Raw genomic sequence first — 17893 nt, 5'->3', positions numbered from 1 at the left:
TAAAGCTGGTCAGCAACACATGCCAAAAGTGGTTTGCTGCCAGATTTGTTGAAAACAAGCTAAATTGTTCACTTCTAATCTCCTGTAGTGGTTTGTTGCAGATATTCGTTGGCAAACTGATTTTTGGGTGTGTGTGTTTTTGTGTCATTGTTTTTGTCGCCCCTGCGGTGGCAGGAGCGCAGCCGGTGAGGAAGAAGGAGAAATTTCTCTCTGAGATGCCGAAGTTGCCCACCTGTAAGAACACACAGGTTGACCCTTATTTAGATCCTTATCGGCATCACCACCCTACTGCTAATAATAATCTCTCCTTCTGTTTAAGGCTACCGGCCAAGTCCTCGTGATCGTGCTTCCAGAGGCCGCGGTGGAATTGGGCCTTCTTGGGCAAGTGCAAATAGCAGTGGGAGTGGCGGCTCAAGAGGAAAGTTTGTTAGTGGAGGCAGTGGAAGAGGGCGCCACGTCCGTTCTTTCACTCGATAAAAAGACCTTTGAGAACATCCTGACTGTGAACATTTCAAGATGGTGACAAAAAAAAAAAGCGCTTGAGGACCAATGCTAGACTTACTGGTATCTGAGGGCAGCAAGAATTTTTGTTTTTGTTTTTGGGAAGAACCCAATTTTGTTTGATACGAGATCTGAGATTTCAATAAAACTTTTTTTGTGTGTGTGTACAGTTGCCTATATTTTCTGGCACAACAGAGCAAGTTAAAGTTTGCTTTAAGAGACTTGCAATGTGGCGGTAAGTAGGTACTGCTGCTCCCGTGCATGTAGCCACTGTAGCATTGCGTTGCATTTAAGCTAAAATCCATGCCAGTGGAGCTCAGCTCCGTTTATCTCTCCTAGCATAAGTTGTAGCCTTTTGATGCTGGGTCAGCGGAGGCGGGAAGCACTTGTGCAAAGCCCCGCCCCCCACTACATCGCATCATCACTTCTAGTGGCTGTGAACCTCTTGGCAAGAGGAAGAACTCCTTTGTGAATTCTAGATAGAATGTGTAATATAGGTGTTTTAGGCTACCTTACAGTAATATACTTAGCATCCTTACATGCGATGTAACTTCTCAAAATCCCGTCCTTCAAAACTATTGCAATTCCTATGGTCCCACCCTTATGAGTATGTTTGTCATTGTATCTAGATTAGATATAGACTTAAGAGTCATAAATCTTTTTTCTTTTCTTTTTACGTGTGCCGAATTATTGTTTGTACCTTCGGTTGCTTTAGTTCCATTAAACTTTCTATGTGAGGACTAGAAATATCTATGGGGAGGGTTGTGTGCAGGTAGGATCTTTGCTGCAAGATTTATTTATTTTTTGGTCTGGCTACAAAAGCCAACCAAGACTTATTGATCCCCCCTACCTTATTGCCTCTATAAAATGACAGTAAAAATAACCTACAAGAGAGGGTTGCTTTCACTACAAATAAGGAAAAGGTGTCTGCCCTGAATGAAAAATATAGGGAATGAAGTGTTTGTATTTCAAAATAAGATGTACCTGCATAGATTTGTGAATGAGGTATGTGCAGTACTATCCGTGCCAATTCTCCCTTCATATACACTATTTGCAGTATATATTTAAGAGTCCTGCCTATTCCCTTCTCTGCTGCTCCCCCTTCTCTCCAACAGTGCAAAGTCCCATCTGTCCCTTTGGCCTTTATTTGTTGGCTATTTTTTTTTAAACAGAGCAGTTGGAACAGTAGTAAACATTTCATAATACTTTAGTGGCCCAGCCAGTGACAAGGGAGGTCTCAGTTAAATATACTGAAGCCGGTGAGGTTACAGGCATTAAAGGCTACATAAACTGCAGTCTGCATTTTTCCCCCTCAAGGCTTGTTTCCTTTACCATGCATCTGTTTATTGACAAGGCTTTAATTTGATTCTTTGCATCTTTCTGTCTCTGACCATGGTACATGCCCTGATTATTTACATCCAGCCTTGACTTCAAAAACAGAACATCTGTAGACATCCTCATACACACACAATCATACACACACAGAGTTAAATTAGCTTTATTAGCTCAGAAATTGAACATTTTCTAGTATGTAAAAAATGTAACCATTATTGACACACGTTTCAGTGTCTGATGTTTGGTAGCAGCTACAGTATTGGAAGACATGTTAGCCCAAAAGCTACTTTCTATCATTTTCCCGTCATGATGCATTGCTTAATGAGGAAATAATTTCAACACATTTGAAACAAGGTTTGCTGGCTTTGTGGTGGGAAAACGTGGTAAGTCCATTAACAGGAACAGATTCTGCTCATATCTCAGCTTTGTGGTAGGAAAGAACACCGCACTTGGATGATGTAGCCTTAACTTTCATCAAGTCTTACGCATCTACATTCATATGGTTGTACTCAATATTGGCCCTATTGGATACAATAGCAGACCTATTGAAATGAGTAGAACTGAAATTAGACTCATGTTGGATACAACCCATAACGTGTAACTTCTTTTAAAGGTGTTGCAGGCAAGATCACATGCTCTTACTGAAAAAGGTGTATATAAATATAAACAATTGCTAGCTTTCTCAGACTTAGCATATTGTCCAGGACTATGAGCAAAACATCAGACTAAGAAGAAGCTCCCACTTCTAATGGACCAGCTGCTGCGATAAGACACGGAGGCTGCTTTGCTTGAGCTAATGGAAATAATATTCTTAAGGTTGGTCTTCTAACAATGAAAGGTCTTGTCCAAACATGTTTTACAAGCAGAGTTAGAGACTGCATACACCTGAAGCCTTCTCTGAACCTTGGCCCTAGGACTTGTTTTGCAAGAAGGAAAGTAACTATTACACCTGTTAATTGTAGTCATCCACATGTACATTCTTGGCTTACACATACATCTCCCAAATCTTTGTTTAATATATTAAAGGCACTGCAAAATCTGCTTTCTCTTTAAATTTAAGCTGTGAGTTATATCACTTGCCTTGTTTCTAACTTTGAAACCTGATCTGTTGGATTTATTGTTTAACCTTTTAAAAGGGTGTACGTTCAGGATGAGGCCAAACAGTTCTGGAATTTACCAATTGCTTAAGAGACAGTCGCTGAGGTAGGTTATTAATTACCTGGAACGGAACCAGCCACACAGTTTAGCATGGCCACAATAGAAAGGGCCTTTCAATTTGTTCCAACAATTCTCACACGCTAGACTAAGGGCTGAGGCATACTCGTTTTTGCTTGGCTATAAACTGTGGTTTAAGTGAAGAAAAGCCTATTTGCATACAGTAGGAAGATATTTTGGTAAACATTTGGGCAGCTTTGAATAGACAAAAATGGTTCTTTATATGAAAAGCAAATATTTTTAACCACCCAATACCTAATACCTAATACTAACCCCTGAAATGATTAGTATCTAAGTGTTCTATCTTTCAAACATTGTTGTCCACATCCTATTAAAGGGCTTCAAGAGGATTCCAAAGAAATGAATTGGTGGACCTGATCCCATTTATGTACATGTTCTTCAGGGCAAGTTGTTTTTAATGTTGTGTTTGCCCTCTGGAAGCTCATCCAAATGTAGATAGAAGAGGTGGGGAATCCAGTAATTCCAGCTGTTCACAGCAGGATCTTGAAAGCTTATTTCAGCTTATATGACAGTCACCTCCCGTGGTTTTCGTTTCATACTCTCCAGACGCGTCAGAGGCCTGGCGTTTGTTGCTTTCTTGCTCCCATCTCTTAACAATCGACAATCTTTCTGGAGGCCCTTGATTAACTCCAGCAATTCCTGTTTTTCGAGTTCTGCCTGTTCTAGCTCTTGATGCTGCTGCCTTTCAGTTGTCATCAGGGTCTGTACATCAGACATCATTCTGGACATCTGACTCTACAAAACACAGTGATGAGTTATTTCTATATGAAAGTGTTGGATCGCCTCTTGTTGGAAGAGAACAGCTTTCTCCAACAGGATGTCCTTGAACTACAGTTCCCACCACACAACTTTATGATACTTAAAATCCTGTTGTGTAATCCCCTCTCTTTTGCCACGGTGGGCTGCAAAGTATACCAGTCTGACCCGCGCGACTGTCCTCTTAGCCAAAGGCTGCACAACTATATAAGGTGTGTGCTAATTCTCTGCTGAGCTGTTTGGACAGCATTATGTAACAATTAGCAATGGGGTGGAATTCAAATTTTGCTGGGGCGTGAGGAGCAGGGTGGAGGAGTTTCAGACATTGGATTTGATAGATCATGGGTGGGCAACCCGCAGAGGTTCCCAACCAGGTCCAAAGACAGTTGAACAACCTCTGAAGGCCTCTCTCCAAGCCCCTTCCCTTGATCTGGGGGCTACCAGGGTGATGTTTGCCCTGTTCTGGACGGGGTTGCACTCCCCCTAAAGGATCGGGTCCGTAGTTTGGGGGTGCTCTTGGATCCAGAACTGTCACTTGAGGCACAGGTGAACTCAGTGGCAAAGAGCACCTTTTATCAGCTCAGGCTGATATACCAGCTGCGCCCTTATCTGGACAGAGATAGCTTAGCTACAGTTATCCATGCTCTGATAACCTCTCGTTTGGATTACTGCAATGCATTATACGTGGGGCTGCCTTTGAAAACGGTCCGGAAACTTCAACTGGTGCAAAACAGGGCAGCCCGTTTACTAACAGGGACTGGCTGACGAGATCACATCACGCCAGTCCTTTTCCAGCTTCATTGGCTGCCAGTCCAGGTCCGGGCCCGATTCAAAGTGCTGGTATTAACATTTAAAGCCCTAAACGGCTTGGGGCCAGGTTATCTGAAGGAACGCCTCCTCCCGTATGTACTTGCCCGGACCCTAAGGTCATCCTCAGGGGTCCTTCTCCGTGAGCCCCTGCCAAAGGAAGTGAGGCAGGTGGCTACCAGGAGGAGGGCCTTCTCTGCTGTGGCACCCCAGCTGTGGAATGAGCTCCTTAAGGAGGTTCGCTTGGCACCTACATTATATGCTTTTAGATGCCAGGTGAAGACCTTTTTATTCTCCCAACATTTTAACAATCTATAAATTTTAAATAACATGGTTTTAAATTTGTAATTTTGCATTGCTGCTGTTTTTATCTGGTTGAGCTTTTATATTGTATTTTATATTATGGTTTTATACTGTTGTTTTATACTTTGAATGGTTTTAATTTTTGTGAACCGCCCGGAGAGCTCCGGCTATTGGGCGGTATAGAAATGTAATAAATAAATAAATAAATACCAGCAGCTTGGGAAGGAAGTGGGGAGAGGAGTCCCTGTATCTCCAATCTGTGATTGATAGGTAGATAACAAAGGGATTCTCTTGGAGAAGTGGCATTTGCACACTTGGCCAGCACTTGCAGGAATGCTTGCAAGTGCTGACTGAGTGCCCGTCACCTTCCCTGTGTCCTCAACCCAAAGGAAAAGGCAGAGGGTAGGCAAAGCCAGTCTGGGTGGCTTCGCTACAAGTGAACCTTCCCGAACACGGAAAACCCCCTCCATACAGCGAAGCTGGTTCCCGGCCGATGCACTGAAAGAATCATCTACCCAACAGACAGGGACCAAATGACATCATTCACTCTGTGGAGGGTTGGGTGTCATCTGCCCTCACCCCCCTATTTTGGATCCAATCCCCTGGAGCACAGGCTGTTTCAGCTAATGGCAGATTCCTTTGCCTGCTTAAAAGCAAGGAAAGCAGGGGCTGCTTACTGTCCTAATATGCCTTAAACCAGGCCCTAGATCAGTGTTTACCATGCCTGGTATCCTCCCAGATGTGCTGGGCTACAACCCCAGCCAAGAACCAGCCATGGTGGTTGGGGCTGATGGGAGTTGAAGTCCAACAGCACTTGGAAGGCACCAACTTGAGGAAGGCTTCCTTAGAAGCTGTAAGCAGGGGAAGCGTAGAAGCCAGGGTTTTCAATAGTGCTGGACACTGATGTCCATGCTCATATTGGTGTTTGAGGCCTATTATAAGAGCAGAGTCCTCTCTGCTATCTAAGCGTGGGAAAGGAAGGAGAGGTCTCAGTGAGTGGGAGATACCTGGCCAATCTGGAAGAGGTCTGTTTTTTTAATCAGATTAATTTGGGACAGGAGACTGTCATTCTCCCAAATTAATCTAATCTAATGGCACTGGGTAGGGTTCACCAATCACCGGAAACAATGCCTCCTTGGCGTGTCTGAATTGCAGTTGCAATACCCGCTGCTGAAAGCACTGGTTATAAAAGAGACGCTGCAGGTATTTGAAGATGGGGAGTTCAGCATGGAATAAAACAGTTGGGAATACCAGTTCATAGAATGCTGCCATTTAAAGCAGGCTTCCTTAACTGGGTGCCCTCCAAATGTGTTCGACTACAGCTCCCATAATCCCACAGTCGTCATTTGCCTAGAACCAAATGATGACACAATCCGTTTACCTTCAGCTCTTCAATTTCGTTTTGCAGTAGTGACTCCTTTTGCACCATATGTCTCCTTTGCGAATCTAAACGAGATTCCATCTCATGTTTTGCCTCTTCCATTCGATAGATCATCTCTGACCTACAGAGAGAGTATTCTTAACCTTAGTAATTTCAGTTGTAACACGAAGGTCCAAAAGAACTTAACATTTCTAATTAAGCATATTATATTTATTTATTTATTTATTTATTTATTAAATTTTTATACTGCCCCACAGCTGAAGCTCTCTGGGCGGTTTACAACAGTTAAAAATAGTAAACATTAAAAAGTATACAAGATTTTAAAAAACGTCAGAAACATAAAAACAACAGTATAAAAACAACAGTATCCATTTAAAAACAACAATTCTGGGGTTCATTAAAAACAAACTTAACGTTAAATGCTGTTAAAATGCTGTTAAAATGTTAAAATGCCTGGAAGAAAAGTCTTGACTTGGCGCTGAAAAGATAACAATGTTGGTGCCAGGCGAGCCTCATTGGGGAGATAATTCCACAGTTGGGGGGCCACCACCGAGAAGGCCCTCTCCCTTGTTGCCATCCTCCAAGCTTCCCTCGGAGTAGGCACTCGGAGGAGGACCTTAGATGTTGAGCGCAGTGTACCGGTAGGTTCATGTCAGGAGAGGCGTTCTGTCAGGTATTGTGGTCTCAAGCCATGTAGGGCTTTATATATTAGCCATCTTGACAGTACTTCGAGTATTTCTATACTGTGATTGACCCATCAGCCATGTAGGTTACTTTGCCTGCTTGTCATACTTCATAGTACACAACCTTTTAGGAAGCATTTTCATCCTCTCTGTGCTAAACTGCGGCATACTTCCAATGTCAGCCCATATGGCACCAAAAAGTGGCGAACAGACCTATCTTCAATCCATTAGGACACTACGCTTGAAATGCCATTCACCAAGCCACCAAATAGATTTTTTAAATTTTGTATACTTTTTAAAGTTCACTGTTTTTAATTTTTGTAAACCGCCCAGAGAGCTTCGGCTATGGGGCGGTTTATAAATGTAATAAATAAATAAATAAATAAATAAATAAATACTAGGAAACTGCAGGGACACACTTGTGCTTTTAATCATGCATAGAATGAGGAAAGTGGATAATATTCTTTCATAACGCTAGAAGCTGGGGACCTAGAATGAAGCTGATTGGTGGGAGATGCAAGATAGATAAAAGGAAGCACTTCTCCACACAGTGCATAGTTAAACTATAGTATTATCTACCACAAGATGTAGTGATAGCCACTAATTTGGATGGCTTTAAAAAGGGGATTCGGCACCTTCATGGAGGATAATGTTATCAATGGGTCCTATATTACTCCTCTGAATATCAAAGTGGGAGATTGCTACTGGGCTCACGTCCTGCTTGTGGGCTTCCCATCTGGTTGACCATCATGATAACACAATGCTGGACAAGGTAAGTCTGTTCTCATCCAGCGTGGGTCTTCTTATGTTCTTAGCATTCACCTTTTGCTTGTCAATGAATCCACTGATGCTTAGAAAGACCAGCAATTAAGAGCTACGACTTGCATCTGTAGCTATTCATTCATGCTTAAGGTCTTAAAAGGTGAGCGGCGAAGGAAATACAGCAATCAGCTTTACCTGAGCAGCTCTAGTTCTGTTCTCAGCTCTGCCACGCAGTTATGCTGTGTGTCGTCAGCACTAAGAATGGCGTACCCACAACCATTGGGGCATTCACGGCTCCGATACTCGCACACTGCCAAGTGGCTATCCAAGTTACGTCGTTCCACCTGAACTGGGCAACCTCAATGAAAAACAGAAGATTGGAGGAAACACGGTAAGTGATTTTATCTTCAAGACCACATGCAGGCAGAAGAATTCTGTCGTTTCCAACCTCTTTTGACATTGAGAAAATGTCAACTGTTAGTGAGCTAGGGCTTCCTGTATATTTATGCATCTTCATCTGAGTATGTAGTGCAAGAGTGGGGCATCTGTGGCCTTCCAGATGCTGTTGAACTCCAACTCCCATCAGCCCCAGCCACCATGAAATGGTCAGCCATGAAGAAACTTGTAGTCCAATATCACCTGGAGGGCCACAGGTACCCAGCGCTTGATCTATCCAGTGCAGGGCTAGGCAACCTTTGGCAAGATGAGAAATTGTCCTGGGCAGCACCACAAAATGGCTGCCATGAGAGGCATGGCAAAGGACAAGTAATCTGCCCATAAGACAGTACAATGCGCAGGTGGGATATGAGTCCCGACACAATAAACAACCACTTTCAACCCACAGTTTTCAGCACCAACAGAAACCTATTAACACATGCTGGTTAAAAAAAAATATAAGTGGGCAGGGTAGGGCACCAAGAAAGGTGTTTGGGAGTGTGTTGGTGCCAATGGGCACATGTTTCCTATCCCCGATCTAGTGTTTCCTAATGGTGGGTAGGACTTCCAAAGGTTGAAGCTATACATGGGAGAAAGGAATACTGCTATCTACACTGCCATCTCCAATCTACACTTTGCTTCAACCAACAGGATGTATCCAGTGTTAGTCTTAGAGTAGACCCAGTAAAATGCATGGGACTTAAGTTCGACCCTTATTGGATACAACTCAAAGTTGGCATCAGATAGAATCATAGCTTTGTAGAGTTGGAAGGGGCCTCTAAGGCCATCAAGTCCAACCCCCTGCTCAATGCAGGAATCTACCTTAAAGCATCCCTGACAGATGGCTGCCCAGGGACCCGTTCACAGGGGAACAGAAACTTCAAACGGCCATGCAATAGCAACCTCCAACTCTGGGAATCCTCTCTAGTCTAAAATTCTAGAAATATGGAACTGAATTCAGGAGAAAATGGAGACCCACCATTTTGAAATGTCTCTGCATTCCACTCACCATCATTTGAGCAGGGAACCCGGCTGTATTCACATTCACGTTCATGCCGGTCAATGGATTCCAGGGAACACACCATTTCACAGCCACTCTCTCTGTTCCTGCAGCGAAGCTGGAGCCGATTAAGATCGTTCCTCATATATCTGGATAGAGAAGTTAATTCTTTTCATTCTTGCAATACCGTAAGATGAATTACTTTTGTACTCCTGCTTTGTTCCACAAAGGAAAAATTAAGCAGAGAACAACTGAGGAAAATGAAGGCTTGCCATGTAACGAGCACAGACAAATCAGCGAACTGAAATTATATGGTTCCATGTTCCCCACTTCCATGACCCAAATGAAATCCCAGAAGCACTGCTGCTGGCTTTACCTTCCTTTCGATGACTGAGCACGGAAAGCATTTTTGTGATCTTTGGTTTATTTATAAATATATACTTAGAGCATAGCTTAGAATTCCCAATGCACATGTGTGAAACCCAAAACATCTGGGAGGCACTGGGTTGGGCAAAGTTGGCATAGGTCAACCTGTGGGTCGCGACCCCTTTACAGGGGTTGCTTAAGAGCATCGGAAAACACATATTTCCGATGGTCTTAGGAACCGAGACACCGCTCCTCTATCCGTCTCCAGGAGGGTCCGCCCACATGCAGATACGCCCACATACGAGTGGCCGGAGTGATGACATCATCGCGCCAACCCTATCACATACACCCTGTACAAGCAGCTACTCTGTTGAAAGCAGCAGTATTGGAGGTAAAATGAGTAGACTTGTTGTGGAAGATGATCTTCGTTGTGCTCTTGCAAAGACTGCCCTGAGAATTTCTGATTTGGTGAGAAAAAAGCAATCTCAATCTTCACACTGACGTTGGCTTTTTACGCATACTGTCGCAAAATGTAGCAATGTAGTTTACTGTTATATTAAGAGTGTTACCCATACTACACCATGTTTCAAGACAAAAAAATCATTTATTTGTAATTAGAAATAAATATTTCACAATACATAATTACATATTGTTTTTGTGATTAATCACTATGCTTTAATTATGTTCAATTTGTAACAATGAAAATACATCCTGCATATCAGATATTTACATTACGATTCATAACAGTAGCAAAATTACAGTTATGAAGTAGCAACGAAAATAATTTTATGGTTGGGGGTCACCACAACATGAGGAACTGTATTAAAGGGTTGCGGCATTAGGAAGGTTGAGAACCACTGGCATAGGTGAAGGCAACTAGCAGATCCATTTCCCCACATCCATTCCCCAGAGAGGGGCACCTGGAGATACTTTCCAACCTTCACCTCATAGCTTGTTTCCTTTGTCCCCCAGAAATGCTTTTGGTTCTTTGCTCACACGTGCCTTACGTCAGCTGCCTCTTCTTAGCTAGGGTGGCATGTGCACCTTCCCCATTTAATAGCTTTCCCATTCCAAACACTCCACTGAAGATACCTGAATCAAATACCATCTTTTAAAGATGTCTCCTGTAAAAAGACATCTCTGACCATCCTGGGCCATTATTATCAATAACATTTCCCACTCCTAAACCCCAAACTTTCGTCATGCATTGCTTTAAAGTAAAGCCATAGTAATAGTTGTGTTCACAACAATTGGACAGCAAACTGCACCCTGCTAGATAATGCCTGATCTTCAAGAGTATTTTTTTTCTTCAAAGTGAAATTGACTAAGGGAGCAATCCTATGGCCCCTAGACATTGTCTGAGGGGCCACAGGATACCAGGAAATCCCCCCTCTGAGGTTGGAGATAGCACTCCAATGTCAGAAGTGGGAGTCAGAGATCCGCCCCCCTCCCTGCTGGTGTGGAAAGAACAGTGCTGGCTACCCTCTGAATTTGGAAAACTGACATCAGAGAGAAGGAAAAGGGGGCGTTTCAGTGACCAGGGAAGGGAGGAGACTGTGGAGGCCAGGATATGAGCTAGCCTGAGCCTCTGCCAGCCTCCTTCCCTTCCCCTCAGAAGAACTATTGCTAGATGGGCAAAAAAGTCCACCTAGAGAAAAATGCATGGCAAGAAGATGGGGGAATGAGGATTGCTTTGGCCACTCCTCCTGTGTAATGATTTGGAGCCCCCCTGCTGAGATGTGAGACAATAAAGAGGTCCGTGGTGTAACCCACAAAGCTTTATTCCATAAATAAACGTCTCTTCACACCTGATTCGAGTGTGAATGCTAGTAGCTATCCTCTAAGCTTAATTACCCTAACAAAGCTAGGCAGTTGCCTTTCAACTAAAATGGATAGTTTCCCCTCAGTCCAATTGGCACTTTACCTTAGGGAGAATCTTTCTGGAGAGTTCTCTGATGAGTGGCTACTCTAAGGGACCGCCTCTCAACTCCGCCAGCTTGACACTATTGCAGACTGTGGGATCTGTTAACTCTGAAGTCCCCTCCCCCTCCAACAGAAGCTGAGTCCCCAGGGACGAGAGGAAGATTCTCTCTGAGCCTTGTCTGATTAGTTTCTGGGGAGAATTATCCTTGACTCCTGAAGAGTCTTGGAGAATCTCCTCCCCTTCCTGTTTTGGCTGGTATACTTCTGAGTCCTATTCAGGCCCCCAAACCCTACTCTCCACACTAGGGAGAACAGGCATGATCCTGACATCCTGTCTCGCATTGGATGGTTGGATGCCTCTGAGTTTGGGGGCTTCCGATCATCAAGGGCGCAACTAATAATTGTGTTTTAACCTGTTGGGTGTTTTACTTCGTAATTGTGTTTTAACCTGTTGGGTGTTTTACTGTGGTTTTAATTTTTGTGAACCGCTATTGGGCGGTATAAAAATGTAATAAATAAATAAATAAATAAATAAATAAATAAATAATAGGATTGTGCCCTAACTCTGACCTAGCCCATTTCCTTATTCTATTGAAGCCTTCCTCAACCTGGGGCGCTCCAGATGTGTTGGACTGCATCTCCCAGAATGCCCCGGCCAGCTGGCTGGGGCATTCTGGGAGTTGTAGTCCAACACATCTGGAGCGCCCCAGGTTAAGGAAGGCTGTTCTATTGTTTCATATAGCAACAGGGGAAGCAGCTGCAGTTCGGAAAAGGGAACAAACAGGACCCCCGTTTCCCACCAGTGCATTTGTACAGGTGCGGGATTAGGACTAGTGAGAGTGGCAAGCTACTCCACAGGCTTAATAGTTTCTTGTGCACCTGTAAAGCGGTCGGAGGACAGCCAGATCCAGCGGTTGACGATCCTCTGGGCAGCTATTATGATGAACAAGCCAGCCGTGTATGCAGGAAGTGCAGAAAGCGTGTTCACAAGGAGCCTGCAGAGGATCTTCTAGCACATCCCGGCAGATACAGCACAGGAGTCCTTCATTAACGTAGCCAACGAAGCGCTCAATATCATAACCCATTCTTTTCTTCAAGCCCCTATAGCTGAATACAGGAATGAACACATAGAATTAGCGCTAAGGAAAACAACATAAATGGCACCAGCAGTTGCAACTCGATTATTATTACAGATATTGTGTCACTCTTTGTATTTATTTATTTTTTTCTTTATCTTTTCATTGTGTCTTTGTAGGCCACTGAGGAAGGCAAAATCATCAGAACGCGTTTGGCCTCGTTCAAAACACGTTTTTTTAAAAATTCCTTTTAATGTAATAAATATTTTTGTACACATATTTGTCGACATGGTAATCGAGTTGTAACTACTGGTGCCATTTATGTTGTTTTCCTTAACTCTGTTGCATTTAGTGTTTTCTGTTAAGGACAAGTGTGGTTTTTCGCTTGTGGTTTTCCCATAGGATTAGCAACAAATGGGGGAACACAGCCACTTCACCTGCTGCCTTTGAAGATCAAGGCAGTACATCAGAGACATCGCCCCTGTGCCTAAAAGATCTACGAGGCGTAAAACAGCCTTCCTCAACCTGGGGCGCTCCAGATGTGTTGGACTGCATCTCCCAGAATGCCCCAGCCAGCTGCCTGGGGCATTCTGGGAGATGCAGTCCAACACATCTGGAGTGCCCCAGGTTGAGGAAGGCTGGCGTAAAGGATTGAATTGGCTTGTGAGTTTTATGAAGCTCCCAAGTAACCCAAGAACCGATTCTGATGTCAGGTATAGGTTTCAGCAAATTGTAGTTAGATTTTAATTAGAACTAGTCTGGAATGACTGTGCAAGTTTATCTCTGTCAGGGTTCTCAGGGAAAGAGTTCATTCCCCACCCCCACCCCCGACAGCCTTGATCCGGTTAGAGTTCCCTGGGAAACTGATACAGTGTTTAGAAAGGTGGGGGCCCTTGCTGAAGGAGTCACTAAGAGTGTAGTGTCATCTTGGTGGTAGCTCAAAAAAGATCACAGGGTGGGTAAAAATAATGGCATTAAAGAGCTATTAAGAAGTTGGTGCGTGTATTGCTTTTAAGTTTTTAATGTGATTTTGTTTTTATTGAGATTTTATTGTACTGTATTATGCTATGCTGTTTTGAGATGTTTATTTATTTATTTATTTATTTATTTAAGCCTACAGCACCCGGTATTCCCAGGCGGTCTCCCATCCAAGTACTAACCAGGCCTGCCCCTGCTTAGCTTCCAAGATCAGACGAGATCGGGCGCGTTCAGGGTAGTATGGCCGTAGACTGTTTTGAGATGTTTAACTGCTGGCTGGGAATTATGGGAGTTGTAGCCCAGCACATCCGGAAGATCCCAGGTTGGGGAACACTGGATTAAAACCATTATTAATAAAAAATATAGATAAATGGTGAAGATAAGAAGTCAGGCTGTTCAGTGCCTGGATGCAATACTGATTTGATATCTTTTCCCAAGTATGCAAAACTCCAAAATAGGTAAGAGCAAACTTACGCTTTTAAAAATCAATTTAATGATGTTTCAGTCTCACAGAGTGACCCCTTTCTGGGAAAGCCACATGCAGGCATTAATTTCAGGCTTCTTTGCACCAGAAAAAAGTGATAAGTCTTTTATTTCAGGTCTCCAATTTCTCCATCTATAATTAGATATAGAAGTTTAATACTTTTTCTTTAAGCACACAAAGCAGTCAGAACATCTGATCAAAGAATAAGGTGCTGGAGCCTACAACAAGTAAATTCTTTCTCATATAAATAGCCTGTTGAGTTCACTATAAAGATTACTGTGTTATTAAAATGGCTCCGCAGAAATGGTGCTGTTTTTAATTATCTCGCCTTTGCTCTCAGAATACAAAGAAACAAGTTCAATTGTTGAGTTTCCTCAACCAAGCAACAATTAAGTATACAAAAGACTACTATTCATAGGGCTATAGAAAATATTATTTCCAAACACAGACCACCGAACAACCTACAATTCAGACAGTGACAAGAAGGATGTGCCGTACTGCCTTTGCAGTTCTCCTTCCAGAAATGAGCATTTCCGCTCGTTTCGGCTGTTGTGCCTGGAAGCGCTACATCCAACCCATGCTGTTTCGGTTTTCAGCCACTCCAGTCCACTCCATTCCACCTCTCTCTGTTTTTCTGCCCCACCTCTATAAAAGTGGCCATCAAATGTGACAGAGTGTGCTCAGTCCTTATTGAGTTGTTTTGAGGGTTCTCCCGTGAAGATTTTTTGTACTCCCCACGTCTGCTGGAACCTCACCTCTTGTGCATGGGTAGTGCGGTTTCGGCTACGTAAGCAACAGCGCTCACACCCGAACAATGGAAACAGTGAACGATGCAGATTCTTTCCTTCTTTTGAAAATTTTCCTCTGCCCTAAATTGATTTCCCAGGGTTTGATTGATGTTCAGTAAACAAAACTAAGGCTTCTATACCCATGTATTGGGGGAATATGCTCAATAAACTCAACAGGACTCACTTCTGAATACAGATGTACAGGATTGCCCTTGAAAAGAGTTTGGGTGCAATTCTGTGAGAATGCCTTAAGCCCTGAACTTGGAAGCTCACGGCTATCCAATACGGAGCTGGAGGAGGCAATCTTCACCCCGTGCTCCCTGTACGCTGTTAGCTAGATGGGCATTTTTGCCTGTCTAACTGAGGCATCGGAGAGGGAAGGAGGCTGCGGAGGCCTCTAAATATGGCATAAGCTGGCCTCTCTTAGCCCAAGGGAACACCGCCTTTCTGTCCTTTCCGAGGTCATTGGGGTGGTTCTCCCATGCTGGCTGGGAGGGGAGCTCAGACCCCTGGGTCCAAGGTCGGAATGCTGTGTCCGATTCAGATCCAGGAATCCAAACTATCCTTAAAAGGTTTTCACACAGAGGAGGGCCAGGATCTCTTTTTGATCATCCCAGAGTGCAGGACACGGAATAATGGGCCAGATTCCAGCTGGACATCAGGAAAAACTTCCTGGTTGTTAGAGCAGTACGACAATGGAACCAATTACCTAGGGAGGTTGTGGGCTCTCCCACACTAGAGGCAGCTAGACAACCATCTGTCAAATATGCTTTAAGGTGGATTCCTGAATTGAGCAGGGGGTCGGACTCGATGGCCTTATAGGCCCCTTCCAACTCTAATATTCTATGATTCTATTCCCCTCCCACCCCAAATTCTGTCTAGGGGTTATAGAATTCCTCTCCCCATTGTGCTAATTTTATATGCTGTACAAACATCTGAAAATTTTTCCTAGGAGCCAAAAGTTCAGCTGAACTGAAATATTTGATCAGAATTTTTTATTTTTACTGTACTTAGTATAACATGAATTTTAAACTCAAGCCTTTGCTGGAAATTATTTTTTATTGGGAAACCAGTAGATAGTTTAAGAAATGACAACTCAGTCATATACAATTTCCTTATTTTAGATTTTAAGGAGGCGAAAGGAAGACTCTGAAATGATTTCTAATACATATACTAATTTTAACATGTCTGTAGAACTGTGCTCATTTTATATATGTGCTTCCTAGGGATAGTAACCTGAAAAGGGTAATTAAAACAACTCTGATTTTAGATTTGACTTTTACTTTAGGGAAAATAGATGCCTCAGTTTTACTTACGTTGTGTTCATTTAGTATGTTAGTCATTAATTTTATGAAACAATATATTCCCCAAACTGGAAAATAATAATTTTTACAATATTTATGTACCGCTCCATATCTAAAATAGATTCTGGAGTGGTGCACGTAGGAATAATCAGTAAAAAGATTAAAAAAGCAAATTCAAATTATTCAATTTAAAACAAAGGACCAGTAAAAATAGTGGCTAATCAGTTGAGGAAAACTTCTCAAAACAGAGTTCTTTTCATGAGGCGCCGGAAGCAGCCTAAGTGTTAGCGCCTGCCTGATCACCGGGGCAGGGAGTTCTAAAGAGAAGGGGCCACCAGTGAGGGAGGAAGCAGCAGCCAGGCACCTCTCCATCGTGCCTGGGTCCAGCTCCAGCTGAGAGCCCCCTCCCTCCTGCTGTCAGCTGTCTCTGCAGAGGCCACCAGTGAGGGAGGAAGCAGCAGCCAGGCACCTCTCCACTGTGCCTGGGTCCAGCTCCAGCTGAGAGCCCCCTCCCTCCTGCTGTCAACTGTAACTGCTGAACTTTGCAACTAAGATTATAGTGCCTGAATTTGCTTTCCTTTCCCCCCTCCTCCTCCTCCTCCCAATCCCCTTTCCTTTTGTGTCATGTCTTTTAGATTGTAAGCCTGTGGGCAGGGACTGTCAAGAAATACTTTTGTAAGCCGCCGTGAGGGCCTTTTTTGGCTGAATGGCGGCATAAAAATCCTTAAATAAAAAAAAAAGAGAAGGGGCCACCACACTAAAGGCTCTTCTCCTGGTAGATTCCAATTGGGCCTTAGGTCCATGTGGAACTACCAGAAACATGCCCTCAGATGGCCAGGCCATGCAGAATTTATGTATAGATACATAAATATGCTTAGGAATAGTTACAGATTCAGTTCCAGTAGGCTATGGAAACTAGGGGATTGCGCCAAGGCGGTTGTAGAAAAAGTGGGACTTGAAGTAAGTAAGAGGGGTGGTATTACACAGGTGTTCTGGTAGGCAGACATCACACCGTCAAGATGCATCAATATGAATGGCAGTTTTATCCCTTTGACCAGCCTTCCTCAACTGGGTGCCGTTCAGATGTTTTGGACTACAACTTCCAGCTTTCCTGACCATTGGCCATGTTGGCTTAGACTGATAGAAGTTGAAGTCCAAAACTTCTGGAGGGAACCAGGTTGGGAAAGTCTGCCTTAGACAACTGGACTAGAGCAAGCAAGTTTATTTTACTGATCTAGAGTGACTACTCACATACTAGCTTTTCTCTGCTCACAATGACAGCTAAAGTCACCCTTTTATCTTAACATCGAAAGAAAAGATAGAAACAGAGAAGTGTGTTCCTGTTCCACTCTTTATCATTCCGCTTGTAAGTACAACAATAAAAAGAAGTTCCTTGGTGAGCAATCTTGGTTAAGTGATCCTCTGTAGGAGGTTTGCAACTTTGAAACCTAAAAGATCTACAGTATTCATGGGCCAAATGAAAGGACAGCTGTAACTCATTATCCTATAGGGCAACTTCACTTTTCAGAGTGGGCATGACAAAAGATCATTATTCATCCAAATTTTTTGGCATACTTTCTGTTGTTCTTTGCAGATTCCACAATTCCCTTTTCTCCTCAAATACATGTTTTTGAGTCAAATAAAAGCACAAGATTGCACCCTATTCTCTGTAGCAGGACCCACCATCTGGAAAACCCTCCCTCATGCAGTTCGGGAGGTGAAAATGTAACATCCTTTAAACGCCTCCTGAAAACACATATTTTCACACAGGCTTT

General features: G+C 43.3%; 2 protein-coding genes and 1 non-coding gene across 3 annotated transcripts in view; 1 reads left to right on the top strand and 2 right to left on the bottom strand.

The window, feature by feature from the left end:
• The window catches only part of VIRMA (vir like m6A methyltransferase associated), a 40267-nt gene extending 39599 nt beyond the window's left edge, over positions 1-668 (top strand). Inside the window, 1 exon segment of the mRNA XM_063130956.1 lies at positions 320-668. Within this exon segment, the coding sequence (XP_062987026.1) occupies positions 320-477 (158 nt within the window). The 3' untranslated portion in view covers positions 478-668.
• Positions 669-1983: 1315 nt separating this feature from the next.
• LOC134401745 (RING finger protein 151-like) lies at positions 1984-12583 on the bottom strand. Its single transcript, XM_063130957.1, has 5 exons — positions 12368-12583; positions 9209-9348; positions 7960-8122; positions 6320-6440; positions 1984-3807 (listed from the first exon to the last, which is right to left on the bottom strand). The coding sequence occupies exons 1-5, from the start codon at positions 12571-12573 to the stop codon at positions 3574-3576; spliced, it is 864 nt and encodes a 287-aa protein (XP_062987027.1). The 5' UTR covers positions 12574-12583; the 3' UTR covers positions 1984-3573.
• A 1092-nt stretch (positions 12584-13675) lies between these two features.
• On the bottom strand, positions 13676-13794 carry LOC134402033 (5S ribosomal RNA). The gene has a single exon (XR_010025686.1). It is a non-coding gene; the product is annotated as a 5S ribosomal RNA (ribosomal RNA).
• Between the last annotated feature and the right edge of the window lie 4099 nt (positions 13795-17893).

Source organism: Elgaria multicarinata, chromosome 7, assembly GCF_023053635.1.
Source record: "Elgaria multicarinata webbii isolate HBS135686 ecotype San Diego chromosome 7, rElgMul1.1.pri, whole genome shotgun sequence".
In the NCBI taxonomy this organism is placed as follows: domain Eukaryota; kingdom Metazoa; phylum Chordata; class Lepidosauria; order Squamata; family Anguidae; genus Elgaria; species Elgaria multicarinata.
The sequence above is the reverse complement of the archived record's forward strand: the minus strand, read 5'-3'. Positions and strand labels throughout refer to the sequence as shown.

Coding starts and splice junctions, on each gene's coding strand:
- LOC134401745 (XM_063130957.1), bottom strand. CDS start 12,573: ATGGGTTATGATATTGAGCGCTTCGTTGGCTACGTTAATGAAGGACTC. Junction 8,123..9,208: donor GGTTCCCTGCTCAAATGATG/GTGAGTGGAATG, acceptor TTTTTCATTGAG/GTTGCCCAGTTCAGGTGGAA. Junction 3,808..6,319: donor ACGAAATTGAAGAGCTGAAG/GTAAACGGATTG, acceptor TGTGTTTTGTAG/AGTCAGATGTCCAGAATGAT.